General features: G+C 41.6%; 1 protein-coding gene across 4 annotated transcripts in view; it reads left to right on the forward strand.

The window, feature by feature from the left end:
* DPP6 (dipeptidyl peptidase like 6) overlaps window positions 1–20,112 on the forward strand; it is a 492,894-nt gene that overhangs the window by 362,817 nt on the left and 109,965 nt on the right. For all 4 annotated transcript variants that reach the window (XM_059839525.1, XM_059839508.1, XM_059839534.1 and 1 more), the window contains exon 6: window positions 13,943–13,995. In XM_059839525.1, the coding sequence (XP_059695508.1) occupies window positions 13,943–13,995 (53 nt within the window). The remainder of the gene's footprint in view (window positions 1–13,942; window positions 13,996–20,112) is intronic.

Here is a 20,112-nt window from a genome sequence, read left to right on the forward strand (position 1 = left end):
GAGTATTTTCTCTTTTCTCAACTCACCAACTCTATGAATGTAGCTGTGAATGAAGAATGAGTTGCATCACTGTAGTCATCCAGTGCTTTTTTAATGAGCAGAAGTAAAGTTATTAATGAATTAATGGAAACACATAGGCCAGCCACTCAACAAATCTGATAATTTGCTAAATTTTCAGGAAAGCAACAGCTTCAGTTATTTCCTACAGAATAAATATTAATAATACCATTCAGCTAATCTTTAATATTTCAAGAAAATGCTCACAGCTTCTGAAAACAGCAGCATTTTTATGTGTGTGCCTGTGGGGGCTGTCAGTGAGGTTGTCCTGGCGTGTCAGGGCTGAAGGTGGGGACCACCTTTCTTTCTCCTTCCTGTCACAGATCCTGTTTTTAGTGATATTATTTTAAAAGCCAAGATTAGCAGTGTGATTACCTTGTTTGACAAGTGCTGTTTAACCTCTTTGGGGTAGAACAGCAGTGCTCCAGCTGCATTTGCATAACTAAAGCTAAGGCCTGTGTGTCCAGAAGTGTTGCAATAGCAAGAATGTGCTAACAGCATAGAAGAGGTTAATTTTGTGGGTGACAGTTTACTTTGGATTTGAAGCTGAAGCAGCAGCTATTGTTTTGACAACACTTAAAGGCAATATTTTATTTTAAAAGGAGCTTGTTGTGGTACATTTTAATTACTAATCTGGTCTCTGTGAAAGACAGCCTCTCTTTTCCAATCTCAAACCCACCATGAACAAATTCCCTCATCTGCTGTTTTCAACAAGACAGACAAACCAGAATTTTCAAAGGCATCAGACAAGGTTGATTCAAAAACATTTCCACACTCCCATTTGCTTTTCTGTCCAACCCAGGGGAAGTCTGTCTAAGGCAGGAGATGAGCTCTTGATGGTCGCCTTTCATTGAATAAACCAAAGCTGCTAACCCTCAGCTGCTGGGAGTTTTCCCACCAGTGAATCTCAGCACAGGCAGCAGCAGCAACATCTCTGTCAGATGTACCAACGTGTGTCATGTGTTGGTATCAGTAATTGTTTCAGGCTAATTAATATTTGATATCTGCAGTGGCACAGGGAGAGAGGGAAGTTTGCCACACAGCTCTCAGGGGATTCCTGGGTTTTCAAAACTCTATTACAGAGTTGTGCAAACACTGCCTTCTCAGGTGTCCTCAGCTGAGCCTTCAGCAGCAGGGCCCTCTGGATGCCAAACCTTCTCTGCTGCCTGTGCTTACAGAATTAAAACTTCTTACTATAGGAGGGTGGATGCCCTCTCTAATTGAGCAAATATGTCATCAAATGGGGAGAGTATTTGTTCTTCCACCGTTTCTGTCCCATTGTTTGTCTAGAATAGCAATTTTTGGACACAGTTACAGGCTAGTGGAGCAATAATTACTGAAAAGTTTAATCTTAGAGTTTGCATTTGAGGGAGAAACTACAGAAATTAATTTAATGTTGCTAAATTTCAGGGCAAATTTTGGACTAACACAGGGGAAGAAAACAGGTCAAATCTGTTCTTTTTTTTGGTTTGGGGACCCTCATGCTTCATTTGAAATCCTGACAAAGTTCCAGCAGAAACTGTATTCCTTTATGTAGCCTGAATGGTTCTTTGCTTTTGACAGCAATTCTTCTGCTTTGGAACAGCTTGATTTAATGAGAAAAAGAAAATAGTTCAAACAAGTTAGAGGTGGTTAGAAACTCAAACAATTATATTGTAGGGACATTTTGGTACTTAGGATCCTTGAGCCATGGGGCCATGGGTTCTTATTTAAAATTAAGGGTCTGTCTGTCATTGTAACTCAGTAGGAACTGGGGGGGGGGGAAAAAGTGGAATGAAAAGACACATCTCAGTATGCCCAAGTCTGCATGCTTTGTTTTCCATTCTTAATAAAAGGGAAAGGAGTGTCAGCAAGGAGGAATGGCTGGTTGTGTCTATTATCCACAGAAAATATGTTTGCACCCCTAAAATGCAAAGAGTGGGTACTCTCCTCGTGCTCAGCAGGTATTCTTGGAGTGGGATCATCTCAACATTTAAGGAACTTGGTCTATAGGGGTGTTCCTGCCCATAGCAGAGAGGTTGGAGCTGGATGATCTTCCAGCCCAAACCATTCCATGGTTTATCATTGGCAGCCACTGTGGTGACTTAGGGCCTGCAGCTCCTCCATGGGCCAACAATAAAACCACACTGGATACCAGATTTTTGGCTCTCTTTCTCCCTGGTTTTGGGGATGTTTCCAGGAGGAAGTGTGTGCCTCTGAAATGATGGTCTGGGAGCATTCATGAAACACAACATGATGTGCTTGCCTGAGCTGGGAAGCAAAGCTCAGCACAGCCTGCAGTCCTCCTTCCCCACATTCCAGTTCTGCTGCTGCCTGCTCCCTACATAGCAATGGTTAGGGAAAACTGCACCAAACCCCAATTTCAGATTTCATTCTCTCCACCCCAGGGACTGTTTAGTCTGATCATTGCAACAAAACTTGAACTGCAGAGCATTAAAAGCAGAGTCTGCTGATTTCAGCTGCTGAGCTTTAACTGCTTTCCTATTAAAAACAATGGATTAAACCCTTGATGTTCTCCTAATAATGCAGATAAATTGAATTAGAACTAAACCTGAAGCCTCCTGAATTGAGCTGGGAGACTTCAACAGAAATTGCACAAACAAGACTGAGTGCAAAGTTGTTTTTCAGGCTAAGTTGGACAGCCTTGCTTGCATAGCAAAGGCCAATAAACTGAATCCTGCATTTATTCACAGGCACAGATACACATCAGTAAACTGCAAAGCAAATCCACATTTCCAGGGAAGACTAGGGGAGCATCCAAACTCAGAAATAATTAGCCTGTCATGCAAAAGTACATAGGTGTATTATGTATCAGTATCAGCTATCAGCAGTCTTCCTCTGTAAATATTTTCTTTAATAAAGGAGATTTTCATCAAGCAGGGAAGGAAAAATAAAAAAGCCTCAAGGTAAAACACTATGATACCAAAACAAACCATTTTTTCTTAGCTTGCATAAGGCAATATTTCTGCTTCCTTTTCTGAGTGTATAGATGAGCTAACTTGAACAAATTGTAGAGGTTAATGTCCTAATAAGATTCATAAAATGTCTTAAAAACAAATTGCAATTTGTTTTTGAATAAAGCCTTCATAAGATAATGTACAAGGTCTCTTAGACAGTCAAAATCAGATGGACAGCATTAAAATAATCACAGTTTTCTTTCTTGCACTTGTATGGGAATCTATCTTAATGAAACATGGGGTAACTTTGATTTACAAGGAATGAAATTATTACCAGTACGAAAATTATTTCAAAAAATTAAAATCTAACAAATAATTAGATTCCTTGCAACATAGAGAGGCTTCAGAATTACATTAGAGATGAGTTCCTGCTTTTTAGCATAAGTTTCCTTCCTAAGTTTTTAGGGATAATGAACATCCTGGTTTGTGCTGGATTGTAATGAGTATAGGTGGTTGTTTTAAAATGTTATGGAAAGATATATTAGGAGTAGCTTACAAAATGAAAAGACAGCAGTGATTTAAAAAGCTTCAGAAGGCACAACTAGAAAGAATTTAATTCTGGTGTCTCTGCAGAAACATATGAAGCAGTCTATAATCTAATTCTTCTATTTTCCAGTTCTTTTTGGTTTAATTTTGAATCACTGAAATAGTAAGAAAATATATATTTAGTGCCCTCTTCTGGAAAAACAGCTCTTGCTATGCAGGGCACCCCAATGAAGTTCCTGTACTCAGAAAAGCAAATCTTCTGATGTAAATGTTCTCCTCTTTAGCTGAGTTATCCTAAATCCAAGGAGTGAGTGGCTCTCTGTGTTTACCCTGAACAAGTCCCTTTTATCTCTTTCACTGCCTGCAGAACTCTGCTTTTACCAGCTTGATGTTAAAACCAATAATTAATGTTCCTCCTTGGGCAGCTAATGACCCAGATTTGAAAATGGAATCTTCTACTCTTCTTTCTTCTATTCTCTGCTCACAAGAAGCTCTTCCTTGAAAAGAGAGAGGAATCACAGGGCTTTAGTCATGTCTTTAAATGCTTGAGTTCTCTTATTTCTGTGTGCAGGAGTGATGCTGTTGATGGCAGGGCTGTGGAGGGCTCTGCAGCAGGCAAGGAGCAGGGCAGGTTCTGTGCTCCCTCCTGTCCCCTTTGCTCTCCCCCCTGCTTTCCAAAGATGCTCTTCATCACCACAGACCATTTACCCCATGGAAGCTGCCCACAGCCTCACAAAGAAAATGTCTGTCTGCCTTCTGTGTGATTTCAGTTTGTTTTCTTCCTGTCAGAATAGAGAATTGTCTCTTCCAGTGAGTTAGATCTGTGTGTACATTGAGGTACAGCTCTGAGTCTTCTGATCTCATATAGAACTGGAAAATGAATCTCTCACTGAATGGGGAGAGGATTTTTGACCAAGGTTCCTAGCATACATCTGAGTATTTTCATTTCTTTCATACCCACTTTGCTGCTTTTAAACTGTTGCTCTCTAATGCTTTCTGACAGACTCATAGTTCTTGTTTCAGATTCTTTTCTTTGAGTCTTCTAAAAGTGTCCTGAGCCTAGGACCAACTATAAAAATTTCAATGCCAGTGCTAACTTCTTTGTAGTATTCACATTCTCAGATGCTACAGTAGAAAAAGCAATTTTTTACATGTTAAGAGTAAATTTTAATAGAAAGAACATGTGGTTCTGTAGTTGTTAATTTCTGCCTCTGAAGTGAATTATTTAAAAATGAAGAAATTAATTAGATATATTAAGCATTCAGCACTTTTTCATGGCTTGGTTCTCACATAATTGCTATAAAGCTTTACCATTTGCATTGTAAACTTCACAAAAAAGAGGCTTTTAGAATATTTCCACTGTCAGTGTCCACAGCTCAAGAAATGTTTGTTAGAAAGAAGGCATTATCTAATGTTTCATTAAAAGCTGTATTAAGCATTCATTTCTCATGCTGTCCTTCAGCCCTCAGACTTGCAGCTCCAAAGACAATGAAGGTGAGAGTGAATGTGGATGTGACCCCTGTAAACTCCCATCTCCACCAGCTATCCCATGCTGCCTCTATAAAATGTATAATTCAGGGTGTAATTCTAAAGCTAAAATAAACATCAAAGGCTGCTGAGAGGAATCATAACCCACACGAGCTTTTGGCACCATTGTCTGGGAAAAGGGAGCTGCTGCATGAGTTTGTAGGTGCAAAAAGGGGAAATGCTTGTAAAGAATGACTGGAGAGGTGAGCAGCAGGGACATCCCTCAAGGCAGACAGCTGCAAAGAGAGGCACTCCAAGTTGAAAAGTGCAAGAGCCTGGGAAGGTGTTTGGGGAAAGGAAGTCTGTAAATCTGATAACTCCAGTCTTCTGTCTGAATTGGCTTTGGGCCACTGAGCCAGGGCAGTGAACTGGATGGACTTTGGGTCTGGCCCAATGCAGGGATTTTTATGATCCCAAATATTCCTAAAGAATCAGGGTTGTATGTTTCTGTGGGTGTGTTTGTATGGATGTGAAGGTGTTCTATGTTTTCTGCATTTGGGATAACTGCTATGTCCTTCTAAATATTTTATTTGGCCTCAGGCTCCTTTTGTACTCACAATACATAATAATGTTTGTTCATCTTTTGCTTATGTTCCTTAGAAATATTGTTAGGTGTGTTAGAATCACAACCATGTACTAGACAATTTCATTCCCATTTCCAAGTTTCTGAATAGAGGGTGAGAGAGGAAACCTGGGAGTTCATATCTGTGATGTGAATATTGATAAAAGTTTAAAAAGATAACGAAAGAATGAGCTCATTATTGATAATGTTGATTCATAATTCTTTGTAACTTCATTGCAGCTACCTCCCAATAACCTGAGCATCAACAAGTGCACAAAGGCTGCTGCAAAAATCCTACAAAGTGCTTTGCAGCCCCCATTTTATTTACCAGTTCAAAACATAGCTGCTGTCCTTTAAGGCAGTGACTGAAGGGCTTTGTGGTGCCAGTGAAGCACTGTGAGGGACAGGTGGCTCTGGAGCCAAAGGAGCCTTTTGTAATTGCTTGGCAGGGCAGAGCTGCTCTAGAGTGCAGCAGCAGTTGGCAGATTGGATTAACACTCTCTGAGGGGTGAGAGCTGGCACACGAGCTGGCTGTTAATACCTGTGGCCTGACTTGCTTCTGGAGCTGCATTTGCAACAAAAAAGAGCATCCACTCCACCCTGCTGCTGTCACAAAGTCATAAATCCTCAGGCTGGCCTAAAAATTCCCTTTTGGCACTGGCAGCAGTATAAGGCTCGCAAAAGTGTAATTTGAAAACTAATCTTTTAACAAAGAATTATTATCATGAAACATCTGAGATAGATAATCAGTCTGTGGGAGGTGAATTAGCAGCATTCTCTTACAGCATGGCAGTCCATCCATGCTGTGGTGGATGTTGCTATCACACTTGATCTGTGGCTGTTTTGCAAACTTGAGATGAGATTATTTGCCAAGGAATAACTCCTTGGCTTTGATGTTCCAGAGACCTTTGGTTTGGTGTTTAGAAAATCAGTTTTTAATCCCAGACCAACCTCTGGATGTTTGTGGGAGAGATTTGCATATTAACCATGTGTGCTGCCTGTGGTGCATGACCCTGCCACAATCAGCTTCAGCTTGGTTATAAATGCTTCCAAAATGCAAGTCCCCGTGGCAGGAATGTGCTGTCCCTCCCTGCTGTCACCTTGATATGAGATTGCTCTCCAAGGGAGCCTCTCTGGTGTGGGTGGCAGGGCATTCACAGCTCTGCATGACTGCAGAGCTGTCCTTCAAACAACAAGGACAATGATCTAATTTTCAGTTTTAAGAGATTAAAAGATTTGCAAAATAGAGACATGTCCTGGTGATCCACTGCATCTTGTGTTACTGCCTTCTTCCAAATGAAATGTTGAGGTTTCTTCCTGGCTCTGGAGACACCCAGTTGCTGATTTCCTCTATGGAAATGAGTGGAATGATGCTCACTGATGCTCACTGGTGTGACTGAGGAGAGCACAGACCTGCTGGCTCTCTCTGAGGCACTGACAGGTTAGTGCTGGCTGTGTCAGCCCACCCAGGGACAGCTACACTGCTGGGTCAGGATCCTTCCCCCCTCTTTGCATGAAAAAGCTTTACTTCCCTTAACAACTCTAATACATGCATTCCCCAAGCCCATATCTTCCTCCTTTTGCACAAATGTTAAATTAATTCCTCTGGAATACAGGGACAATTATAGCACAGGCAACCAGTTGCCAAATTCTCTGTATGTTGATCAATTCAGAGACCCCTTCTCATCACCTTTCTTGCTCAAACCCTTTTGCCCCCATCTCTGCCCTCCCCTGAGCTCCCCAGACTGTCCTGGAGTGTCCCAGCAGTGCCAGAGTGCCCTTCCTGTGGCTGTGAGCCCATCACACACGTGGCTGATCAGCTGGATACAGCACAGCAGGCAAGAGCATCCCAAATCAGGTGTTTGATGACAGCTGTGGGCTATTGGCTGCCAGCTGAAGCAATGCTCAGGAAATGCTCCTTGCTAGCATTTCATTATGGGGTTTCTAATTTATTGGAAGCACGAAGGGAAATGGGCAGAGTTCCTTAGAGGGCTGTGCAGGCAGGTTGACACACAGCATGGGACTCTACTGGAGAAGTGATAAAGTATAAAGGGATAATTCAATGCAGGGACAAAAGAGAATATGCTGTCTCAGAAGAAAGCAAAATAGGTCAGTATCACACTGAATCTGAAAGGTGAAAATGTTGAACACACCTCCAATTATACAGCTTTATTGATTTGTTTTGTTCTTGCAAGCAATCAAGATTCAGTGAGTGCAGGGTACAAAATACCAGTATGGATTTTGGTAGTTTTTCCTTTTTTTATTGCAGTGACACAAAAAGAAAAGATAGCATGATGTTTCTGAGAGAATCTAATTCCAAGCTGGTTACTATGGAGTGCCTATTAGCAATAAAATAAAATCCTTTGCAAAAATAGTTGGGCTGAGGAGAACACTGCTGACCATTCTGTCTCCACTGAGGGAAAAAATGAAAACAGCATTAACTAACCATGCCTCAGCCAGAGGTAACCCCTTGTGCTCTAAATCACAAACAGAGGGAAGAATAAAAGCACAAAAATTGAACAAAACATTACACAGAAGTTGGTCAAGTAGAGGAATGGATTTTTCATCCCTTTGGAGGGCCAGTTCAACATGTCATGGCAAAAGAAGGATTTCTTCTCAACAGAACAGAAAGGATCAATGAAACCAATGGTGTCATAAAGAATTTTGGTCAAGGCAAATGATGTTGACATATTAAGTGAAAATTCAGTTTTTCATGTTGACTTTCATAAAAGATACAGAATATTGTGCAAACAGGCACAGTGACCTACTTTAATCCACCACAGACTACCATAACAGATTATGGCAGTGAGGTATTTTTAGTCAAAAATTATCCTTTCCTCTCCTGGAAGATCTGTATGAAGAGCACAGTTACCCTGTGAAGTGAACATCAGATTTTCTTGTTGGTGACTGACCAATAGAAGAATCCATGTGACAGTGTGGTATCCTTTGCACACATGCTGTGTCCATGCAGGAGAAGGAAACACAACCTCTGGCTAATGTTTGCTTGGTATTTTCCTCCTGAACTTGTTTTCCCCTCCCTTTCACACCATTTTGAGCAAACAAGGTACAAAATACATGAGCTATTTGCCAATGCATAGCAGCAGCCTTCCTGCTTTCTACTTTATTCTCTTTTCCCTGTTAATCTGTCAGCTTCAGAGCCTGGTTAAATATCACAGATACTAAAGGTCAAATGGCAAATCATCTTTTACCTGCACATTTTGCATCACAGTGTTAGTTACAGTTTAAGGGCGCCAGGACCATTTTGAAAGGTGGAATATGTAATTATGTCAAATGCTTGGGATTATTCAATTGCCTTGACATTCATATGTGCATTTGGGGATTTGTCTGCTCATATAAGTAGGAAAATGGGCTGTGTAATCTATTTCCAGCAAATGTCTTTTTAGAGACTCTTTGTGGGAAACCCTTTAAATGGATCTGGCAGTTCCTGTTTCACCAGCCACTTGTGATATATTTTTACTGTCTTACTGCACAGTGTAAAAGCAGATACATTCTTGAGACAACCAGGGTCTGTTAAGAATCCTGAGGGGATCTATTATTTGTTGATGTACTTTATTGTTACAGAATAAAAAATGAGTCATTTTAACCAGATAAATCCTGAGTGCTTTATGATTAATTACATAAAAATATATTCTTGCTTCTTTCAGGCTTTAGCAAACTATTGTACACTTTTCTTTCTGATGACTTTTTGGTGGGTTCATTTTTATTTGGGAGGGCTGAAATGGATTTTTGGATAAAATGTGTGATTCCTGAAAAAAGAAAGACACTAAACACTGAAAATTTTGGTTTTAGCCTTGCAAGCTGCAAACAGCTTGCACTTCTGCTCTGCCCTGTACTGGTCCCTTGTGAGCTCTAAGTTTTATGGGATTCTTTTGTGAGTTTTCTGGGCAATTCTTTAATGTAAATAACACTACTGTACAAAGGGCCAGGGGCTCTATGGAGCCATTTAGAAAATGGATGCAAGGCATGTTTTATTCCTGTATTTATCAAGTGAGTAACAATAATGAGCTCATGGCAGCCAGTCCACCTGGGCTAAATCCCAGATCTGTGAGCTGTTTTACACACTGGGTGGTAAGATCCTAAATCAGCTCTTTGGGTAGAAAAGCCTGCTGGAAGATGAGTGGATTGGGCTGATTTGGGGAGCCTTCTTCCAAGGGCTTTTTCCCCCTTTCTTTGTTTTTAACCTCCTTGAAATGAGGTGCCTCTTTGTGTTTATTCAGCACCTTGTCATGCAAACAATAAAGAAAACCTTCCATAAATGCATATTGCTGGTGCTGGCCTGGCATCAGCCTTCAAAGTGAGACAGAAGCCAACAGACAGGAGATGGAAATGTAAACTAAACTCTTTTTTTCTGATGTTTGGGATAAACCCTCAGCAGGTAGTGCAATGTTTCATAAGGTATGAACCCATTTCACAAATTTCTTGGATATATGGCACATATTTCTGCAGTTACTCTGGAGCAAATACAAGAGCTATGGATCCTAATTTAAAGTATGTGAAGAGTCACAATGAATAAATAAGTCCAAATCCACTCTATGCTTAAATAACAGATAGTTTCTATTTCAGTAAGCCCTGCTGGACAAGGACCTGTGTCCTTACAGCCCTTAAACCAGTGTTTCCAAGGAGACATTACCATTCACACCACACTTTGCTCTGTAGTGACAGAGCACAGAAATTGCTTCTTCCATTTTCTTTCTGTACCTTGTTGGAACCCCAATTTCCCTGTTCCTTTGGAATTTGGTGGCTTGAAAGAGGCACATGTCCTTCTCTGCTGCTCCATGTGCTGCAGTGTTTCCATTTCTGCTCTCATCTGACCAGGTCCAGGTTTCTTCTGTTGGTTGCAGAAAATGAGGTCAGTGGCTTCACAACAAAGTGTTGTCACATATAATTAGCCCTGCATTCTTCTGAATTTTAGAGAGATAATTGTCTTTCCAAGACTTCAGGGGAACAGATAGATCTGTCTCTCAGACCCTGCATGATTTCAGTGTAAACATACACATGTTGCAGAGCATAATTTAGATTGAAAGTAAACAAGATCTGTGCTGTGGCCTGGGATGAGTAGCCCAGTGGGAGAGTGAGTCTGGCCCAATGATTTTGTCATAATGGCTTTTACAGCACTTGTTGGTGACAGCTGGCATGGGAGCTTCTGTGACCTGACTGTGGTGATACCCACAGCCCTTCAGAGCACTCTCAAACCTGTTCTGACTCATGTTGGTGGGATGGTTTGACACACAGAGTCTGCAGAGCAAAACAATTGCCAAAACCTCTGCTACCCCCAAATATGCCTCTCTGCTGAGAGGAGCTGCAATGCTCCTGGAATCCAGCTAAAAATCAGGGCTGAGAGCATCAAATCAGTCAAGGGCATCCCTTTTGATAGAAGAGGGGAACATGGAGTTTATACAGCTATTTTTGTTGGCCAAGCCTCAGCAGCAGACAGGAGTAATGAAGTGAATACTGACTTTTACGTACTCTCCTTTCTCTGAGGCTTAGTTTGGATTTGGGAAGAATGCTCATCTCTTCCCTACATTTTCCCCTGCTGTGGGGTTTTCCTACTGCTAAGTGAATAGCCAAATTCATCTTGACCCAAGCAGAAATTTAGTAAAGATATTAAGCAAGCATAGTCTCCCTCTCAAAAAGTTCATTTAACTTCACTTAGTTTGCATACCTAAGAGGAAAGCTGCCATTTAATTTCTCAGAAAGACACTAAGTGATTTTTCTCTTGGATTCTTCTCTGCTTAGTACCATTGCTGGCAGAGTATTTTCCAAATGGGTTTAAAATAGTTGGGCTGAGAGGGAATTTTGAGCTGCATGTTCTTCTGTCCTTAACAACTGTAATGTTAATAATAAATGTCTGATCCTGAAATCTTTGTTCATACAAGTAGTTCTTTTTTACATAAGCAATCCTACACCTTGCAAGGATTTATCTGAGAAAATTTTTTCTCCTGTGAGTGAACTCTGCCAGCTGCAAGCCTTTGAAGTCTGCATACTATAGCACAGCTGATGTGAGATATTTTAGAGTCTGGCCAAAGACCCAAGATGATGACAAATGACATTCAGAAAATAAAAGAGCTCTCTGAGTGTCCTGCAACTTTTGTTTTCCTCAGTCCCAAGCTCTCTCAGCAAAGAGAATGTTTTGCCTCAGTCTCCATTAATACCTCTGAGACAGCTCTGAACTTTCCAACAGGGCTGTAGGACTCTGTACCACAAGCAAGGACATCAGCAGGTGTCCTGTTCCAAACTCCCCTGGCTGTTTCTTTCCCCTCCAGCCTGCCACATTTTTCGATTTTCTGCTGAAGGCATCTGTTCATACTCATTCTGGGGGGCTTATTTCTCTGTTATCTGACAACACAGCATGGTTTATAACCATGAACAAGCATCCCAGCCTCAGATCAGAATTTATATATCTACATCATTTTCTCCAACCTACTGCCAGGATATTGGAAGACAAAAAAGTCTCAGTATTTAATGACAATGTATTACCAGTTTTTTTTCAGATCTGTAGGCAGATTCAGTCTTCCAGTGCTTTCTCTTTAAGGAATTGCATCACTTTTAGGACTTCATCAGATCTGGAATAAACTCTTAGGCTGCATGCATCAGCCGGGTCTCAGGTATCAACATCAGAAGACTCAAGAGCTCTTTGGTATGATTGGGTGAGGATGAGAAAATGGTAATTTATTTGACATCATCTGACACAGGTGGATCTAAAAAGGACCCTTGTACTAAAATAAATGCTGGCTTGTGGGGAATTCAAGGTCTTGTATTCTAAGACCTTCCCTGATACCAACACACCAGAGAATGGCCTTGTGTGAAGAGTCCTTATGGACCTGAATGCCTGAAAGAAGATAGGATTTAGGGATGTGACCTCATGATGTCCTTGTAATACAGGGAGTGAATTGCACAGGCAAGAAGGAAATCACATCAATCAGCATCAATTTCTGCATTTCATAGGTAGAAATCCAGTGCTGTCACCTCTGTGCCTGTTTTCCAGGGAGCTCATGCAGTGTTGTAAGGATTCAGTGTTTGGTTTCAAACCGTGACAGAGAAGTTTGATTTGGTATTTGCAGGATGATGTGCCTTGTGTTTATTGATGTGCCTCATGTTTATCTGCCTCTTCACTGAGAGCCCAGAAGCTGCAGGGCTGTTCTGGACACCACCCTGCAGGTTTGCCCTCCAGGGTGGCAGGGAGTGAGTCATGCTTGCTTGTGATACTAATGATGTGCTTGGCATGGCCCCTGCTGGGGCTCCCAGCACCATCCAGGACATCTCATGGTTTTCTGGCATTAGCTTAAAAAAAAAAAAACAAACAACAACAACAAAAAAAAAAACTTGTGAAAACCAGAGTAGCCTAGGAAAAAAAATAACTTTGATCAAACTTGTTTGGTGAAGCAAGCTTTCAAGAAATTTCTCCTTTGTTCTCTGGGACAGGATGCTTTCTGGGAGCTGCTGGACAGCAAAAATGGTTTAAAGATTTAAGTGGAAGCCAAATGAAACAATTGCTAGGAGATTTATTTATTTAGTTGCATATAGTAACAGGACAGAATTTCAAAAAGTGATGCCTTGTATAAATTTGTATAAAATTATTCATATTTAAACCTTTCACACTGATGTCCTGACTCCTGATCACTGTAAAGGACTGCTGTCACCAGTGGAAAATCACCACCTCTTATATCACTGTCATTGACTCTGCTGTTATTATTTACTACTTAGAAAATAAGTAATAAACTGTGCCCTGTGAGATGAGCTGCTGTGCAAGCTGCCCAGCTCCTCCCCAAGGTCCACAGAGCACAGATTGATATCAAGATGCAGCTTAGCAGGTCATACAAACATGAGGTCAACTTTATGCCTTGACTGAATACAGTTTTATTTCCTGACTGACAGGGGCCTGACAACCCTCTCTGATATCACCCAGCACTGCTCCCTGCTTTATTTATGTGGAAATAAAGCAACAAAACCCCCATGCCTTGTGTCTGGTTATAATGATGGAGAATGTCTCCAGCTGACCAAGGTGTCCTCATTAATGGCTCTTCTAAATTTAGCCCTGCAGAGCCCCTGTGCCCCCAGTTTAATCAAAGACCTGGTAGCCATGGCAACGACACCGAGCATCTGGGTGTGTGAGCTCTGCCAAACACCATCACAAAGTGCAGGATGGGAAACACACAACAGCTCCAAGTGGATTCATGCATTCTTCTTTTCTACCACACATTTTGAAGTGTTTAGGAGAGCTTCTCAGCCACAAATGTTAAACTATTTTTGCAAAAAAAGAGCCCTATTAACACAGGTGGCAGTTACTAATCTCTTTTCTTTTTTTTGTCTTTTTCTTAATTTTGTTTTGCAGGTGTATCAGCATTCATATACAGCATATTATGTCCTCAGCAAAATACCTCATGGGTAAGCAATTTTTCAGTGTCTTCATTTAAAGACTCAGCCATTAAGAATCCTGCAAAACAATGTGTATTGTGACAAATGGTTGCCTGTGACAGCCCACTGCAATGGCCTGGCTTTCAGCTGCAGCATCCACAGAGCTGTGTGCTGTGCAAAAGATGAGGAAGTCTGGAAACAGAAGTACTCAGCTTCCCCAGAGAGTCAGACTACATGAATTTCATATTCCAGATTTCAGGGTTTTTGTCTAGAATATAGATGTGGTGGTGTCTGGCTGAGAGCCATGGTTGGCCACTCACCAGAGCACTGGAGAGGAGAAGGCTCTGGGGAGACCTTACTGCAGCCTCTCAGTGCTGGAGAGGGACTTTCTACAAGGGCATGGAGTGTTAGGACAAGGTTCAAGCTGAAAAAGGGCAGGTTTAGACTGAATATTGGGAATAATTTCTTTCCTCTGAATGTTGTGCAGCCTGGCCCAGAGGAGTTGTGGCTGCCCCATCCCTGGGAGTGTTCAAAGTAAAGTTGGGTGGAGCTTTGAGCCCCCTGCTCTGGTGGAAAGTGTCCCTGCCCAGGGCAGGGGTTTGAAACTGGATGATTTTAAGGACCTTTCCAACCCAAACCATTCAATCATTCTATGATTCTTTGATTCTCTAGCTTTGAATAGTTGCAGTTTATTTTCATGTGTGGTTGGAACATGGAAAGTAGGAGATTTCTCACCATCAACCCTGTTAAAGCTGTAGTGTCCATGTGACACACTCCAGACTTCTTCAGCCTCTTCCCTGCCACAATCTGCTCTTTGTTTTTGGCTTTCCTTTTTTTGGGAGGGGGTAGATTTGTGTGTGATTTTTTAGTTTGTTTGTTTTTGTTTTGCTTTGTTTCAGTTTGTTTTGTTTGCTTATGTTTTGTTTGTATCGGTTGCTTGGCAGGTTGGTTGGTTGGTTGGTTGGTTGAGCTGGGTTTTTTCTGGATATTTACTCAATATGCTTAGTTTTTGAAAACTCCATGTCTCTGGCAATATATCTGAGTAGTGGCTTGTGGGCTGAAAGTGTTCAGCAACAGGATGAAGCCACAGCAGGAGCACACAGCTTTGTGTCTGCAGCAAACCTGGCTAAGCCTTGACTGACAGCACAATTCTATTCCAGACAAAACAAAGGTGGAAAAAAATAGAAGTATCATGCAGAATATGTATTAGAAATGCTAAAAAAATAGCAATACAGTGGTCCAAGAAGTTTTCTGCTACTGCATGATCTTCCTTTGTCCCTGCCAAGCAGCTCCAGCTCTGCTGTGCACCCAGCTGGGGCTCCCCTTGCTCTCTGTGTTTGGTTGGGCACTGGTGCAGGAAACTGAAGGGTTGGATATGTCAGAGGAGAAGTTTCCAGCATAAAGGGCAAATCTAGACAGTGAGAGCACACCAGGAGGCACACAGGTGTGTCAGGCATTGGTGTCCCCACAGCATGATGTGCTGGTGGTGGTTCAGGAGGCCACGAGCTGAAGAAGGGCTGGAAGGATCACTGAGTCTCGTGTTGCCAACAGTGTGCTTTGCAGAGTTTAGGCTTTTAGGCATTGTAAACTACATTGTGCAGTGGATATTTCATTGACCTTGCAGGTGATGATGGTGCATGTGAGTGGTGGAAAGGGCAGCACACTGCCATTTCCATGGAACATGAGCATTCATCCTTCCTGTGGAGCTCTCTGTATATTTTAGGGTGGTGCATGAAGAAAGAGGGTCCAGTATGAATTTTCTTAGTCGTTCAGATCTTTCACTGAAATAAGGAAAAGAAAACTTAGTTACTTCAGATCTAGGAGGGGAACAGTGAACATGATGTAACAGGTGGTGAAATACATCAACAGTAGAGCCTCTGTTGGATGAAGGGATAAAAACCTCTTCATCACCTCTTTAACATTTAACCCAGGAATATTGCTCTGATGGACATCTGTGGATGAAGGTTGTTGAGGGCAGGACACAGCACAAGGTTCAGTTCAGTTTGACATTCCAGCTTTTTTGGTAATGATTGAATTTGCCATCCACAAGCAGCCATCCTTGTCCTCCACCTATCAATAACAAGAGTGACAAAATTCTGCACTGAGCAACAATTCCTTTGCCATTTTTACAAACTGTTTTCAGTTTTTCCTCCTCTGCAAGCAGGCACAGCTTTCACCCTGTTGATGTGTGCCCGTGGCCCTCAGCACCTCTCCAGCTCAGTGGTTCAGTGGCTGCTGGGGAGCAAACCCAATCCCCTCCTGCTCAGCAGGCATCACTCCTGGAACAGGCTGTGACAGTGTCCCTTTCCCTGTGCTGCCTCTCTCTGTCCTGTTCCCCATCCTCAGCTATGATGTGGAAGGCCAGACAATTTAGAATTTGCACCCACTCGTGCCCTTGCTACTCCCCTGCTGAGGCTAACTAATAAGGAAGCCAATTAACCTAATCTCTGGCATCACTTTTTAAATAACATGACATTAATCTACCAGCATAAATTGGTTTTTAAAGGGAATTTTCTAATTATTTTTGCCACGTTCTGCATGCTCTCCAGATTCAGGCTGTGCCTGAAGTCAAAAGGAGCTCATACTAATGTTTTCCAGATTTCCTTTTGAGCTCTCACTAAGTTTGACAAACCAATTTGGGAATGTCCTCAGTACCTATGTTCCCAAGTGGTGTTTTACACAGCACTGCAACATTTTCCACAAGAGCTGTTGCCAAAGTAAACTCCTCACACTGGGTCTGTACAGGACAACTAACAGATGCCACTGACACAGACTCAAAGGATCTGATTTAAAAATTAAAACAAGCCCGAGGTAGCAGAAAGAGATCACACAGATCTAGTACCTCCCTTCTGTTATTTCAGCTTTCTCACAGCCTCTTGGTAAATTGGGGGTAAAACCCTCCACTGCTTTTGATATAAAATTTTCAATAGTCAATCTGAATTTTATTTCCATATCTTTTATTGTAAAGAAAGCAAGCAAGCAGCGCTGGGTGGCTGGGCAGTCACTGCTCCACTCACGGCACACACACCACTTACAAGGTGGGCAAAGTATATATACTGGTTTTAAACCTCCAAAACATTTTCCAATGTGCTTGGTTAGTTCAGATCAGCAAATATCAGTAAGCTGGCATCAGCCATTTCATAAACTTTCCAGGTGGTTGTTGGCTTCCTGTCCTTCTTGTGGCTGTCTGGAGGGAGGCTTTACACTGGTGTCTGCTACATGATTTGTCAAGTGCATCAAGCTTTTTAATATACATAAGCATTTAGTTGCTTTGTTGCAATATCTCTTAGCTTTACCAAAACTTCCTCTATTTTTTTTCTAAGCATCAGCAGTCTTGCTACCTCATGTCTTTCACTCCACTCCACTTCTTTTATTTCGATGCTTTATTTGGCTATTTTGTCAGAAAGGGTCAAAACCTTCCTTTGTGTCTATTTCTGATGCAGCAGATAAAAGCATTTGCTGATTCTATCTCCAAAATTGACACGAATCACAAAAACATTTTTTACTCCTTGGCTCATTTGCCTTCTGCTTTCAGCGGCTCGTGGTTTGCACAGGGGGCTGAGAGCCTCAGCTCACATTTTCCTGGGTAATGTGAGCAGGGGCTGGGTTCCATTCCTCTTTCCTCACGTCCCCACTGCTCCTGCTGCTCTCCCAAAATCGCGCTGCTGGCGCCGGGTGCCATCTAGCGGAACCGGCCCCGCGTTCCTGGCGGGAGCATCTCCGTCCTGCCCCGCCTGCCCCCCTCTGCTGCTCTCCAGATGCAGCTGCTGAGAGCTGCTTGCAGCTGCCTCCAGCAGAAATGTTATTGCAAGGCTCTTCTCGTGGCCCCACAGTTGCACTCGCAGCACTGCAGCTGCCAGCTACTTGTAATTTATAGGTACTGAGACAGCATCTGCAGGTCCAGATGTGGGACAGGGAGCTCTCCTGCAAGGTGCTGGGGAAACGTGGAACTCCAGCACCATATACAGTTATTTACTAAAATTATTTTTAGCATTAATTATCATTAATCTTATAAATTAAATTTATTTATATTATTAATAATAATATTTATGTATATGTATTTATTTATAATTTTATTAATAAGAATTATACCAATTTCATTATTAAAAGTTCTTTTATTTTTAGTTAATATTAATTTTTAAGTATTAGTTATTTACTAATATTATTTTTATTTAACTAATATTATTATTATTTCTTATTATTACTAATATTATTTTTCCTAATTTTGGAAAATAAAAATGTAGCCATACAGGCAAAAACCTGCTTAGGAAAACTAAACACTGGAAATTGTTTTATTCTTTTGTGGGTCCAATTTGAATTATCTTAGTCATTCCCATCTTTCACTGAAATAAGGGAGAAAAAACCTATTACTTCAGAGTTTTAATGGTCAGGCTGGGACTGTGTAGGGTGTTTCCCTAACCCAGTTGCAGGATTTCCCTCCCCAGTGTTAAGGTGTTCTCACACCAGTGTGTGCTGCTGGACCACTGGTGTGATCTGGCACTGCAGGTCCTAAGCAAGAGCTAATTTTGGATAGGATATCCAAGGAGATACTTCTGTATTTAATCTCTTGCTGTGGCCAGCAGAAATGTTACACTTTTTTACATTTGTGTTTGCATTCCAGCAAAAAAAGCCCAGCATAAAACATGTGTTTTTCAGACCTCCCAGCACCCAGCCAGTTCTGCATGAACCATTTCCCTCTGGACACAGCCAAGTGTCAGGGATTAGTGCTGACCCCCTTGCAGGAGCTCTTAGCACATCCAGCTGGGACTTGTCACTGGGAGCTTCCAAATGTTCTTACCAGGATCAGGGAGAAAATCAGCAGTTTTTCCCACTCCTCACTGACTTTGCATTTGAGAAGGAGGGAGTTGTGCACAGTTACTCCTAAGCAGAATCCATATTTCTTACTGGATTTATGTGTTGGACTCAGAGGAACATGGCAAGCACAAACAGGAGTGCTCTTGGAGCTGAGTTCAGCTCCTCCTGCCTGCACTGCCAGGGCTTTTACTGGGCTGGAAAATCCTGCACAAGTGCCCCATGCTGAGCCCCAGTAACTTCAAGGGAAGTCCCAGGAGTGGAGTGAGTGCACAAAACGTGCTGGAGATCCACAGAAGTGATAACAGGGAGAGGAACTGAGCCAGTGCTTCACTGGGAGTAAATTTTCAAAGTGCTGTCTATAGATCTCTGTGCAGAGCTCCCACTGTTCTTCCTACCTCCCTTTTTTTTTTTTTTTTTCCCACAAGCCACTGGCAGGAAAGAAATGGACTTTAAGTTAATTAGAAAAAACTTAATCAGTTTTGCATGTATCCTATTGTATATTTCAAATGACAAGAAGTTTACCCTTGCACATGCTCCCATTTCCATGTTCACAGTAAAAAGAAATTGTGATTCATTATTTAAAATCATGGATAAAAGAATGAATTTACTTCAGAAACCTGCCCATTTGATCAAGTGTGCTCTATTTTATTTCCATCTGGCCTGTTTAGTCTGTAGCACTAAAAAATCCTCTGCCTCAGTGTCCCCATCTGCAAAGCAAGAAGAGAAATTGTACCCACCCAATGGATGCAAAATGTGATGATTGTTGTACAGACTGCTGCACCATTTCACTCTAACATTTATAAACTTGTACTGGTGCCCACATTTTATTTTAAGAGGAAAAAGTAAGTATTTAATAAAACCCGTTTTCAGCTAATTAAATTTCACTTAGAGCAGATGAATATTTTCCACCAAGAATGATCTGGAGAGGTTGAAATAAAATCTTTATGAAAAGGTATGTAAAACCAAATGAAAATGCAAAATTTGTTAAATAAGTAAAAAAATGTGTTCTGCAGTTCATGAAGAACGTGCTATTTCTACTCCTCTCTCCTCACTCTCTAAAAATTATCATTCTATAGATTTTATCACATTTTGAGATAGTTTGTACAGTTAATTAGGGCACTTCTGCACAGTGTGGTGGCTTTTATGCCAGACTATAAATAAGAACATTCTCATGATGTCAGATGCTTTTTCAGTTGCATTTTGACAACAGAAAACTTGGAATGGTTACATTTGGTGGCCTGACGGTGGAGCTTGACCCTACATCCTCTGATGTGGACAGGAATTTTTCATCTGAGTTTGCTGGCATTTGGCTCAAGCCCTGTTGGAGCTGTT

This window comes from Haemorhous mexicanus, chromosome 1 (assembly GCF_027477595.1).
Source record: "Haemorhous mexicanus isolate bHaeMex1 chromosome 1, bHaeMex1.pri, whole genome shotgun sequence".
NCBI classification, from domain to species: domain Eukaryota; kingdom Metazoa; phylum Chordata; class Aves; order Passeriformes; family Fringillidae; genus Haemorhous; species Haemorhous mexicanus.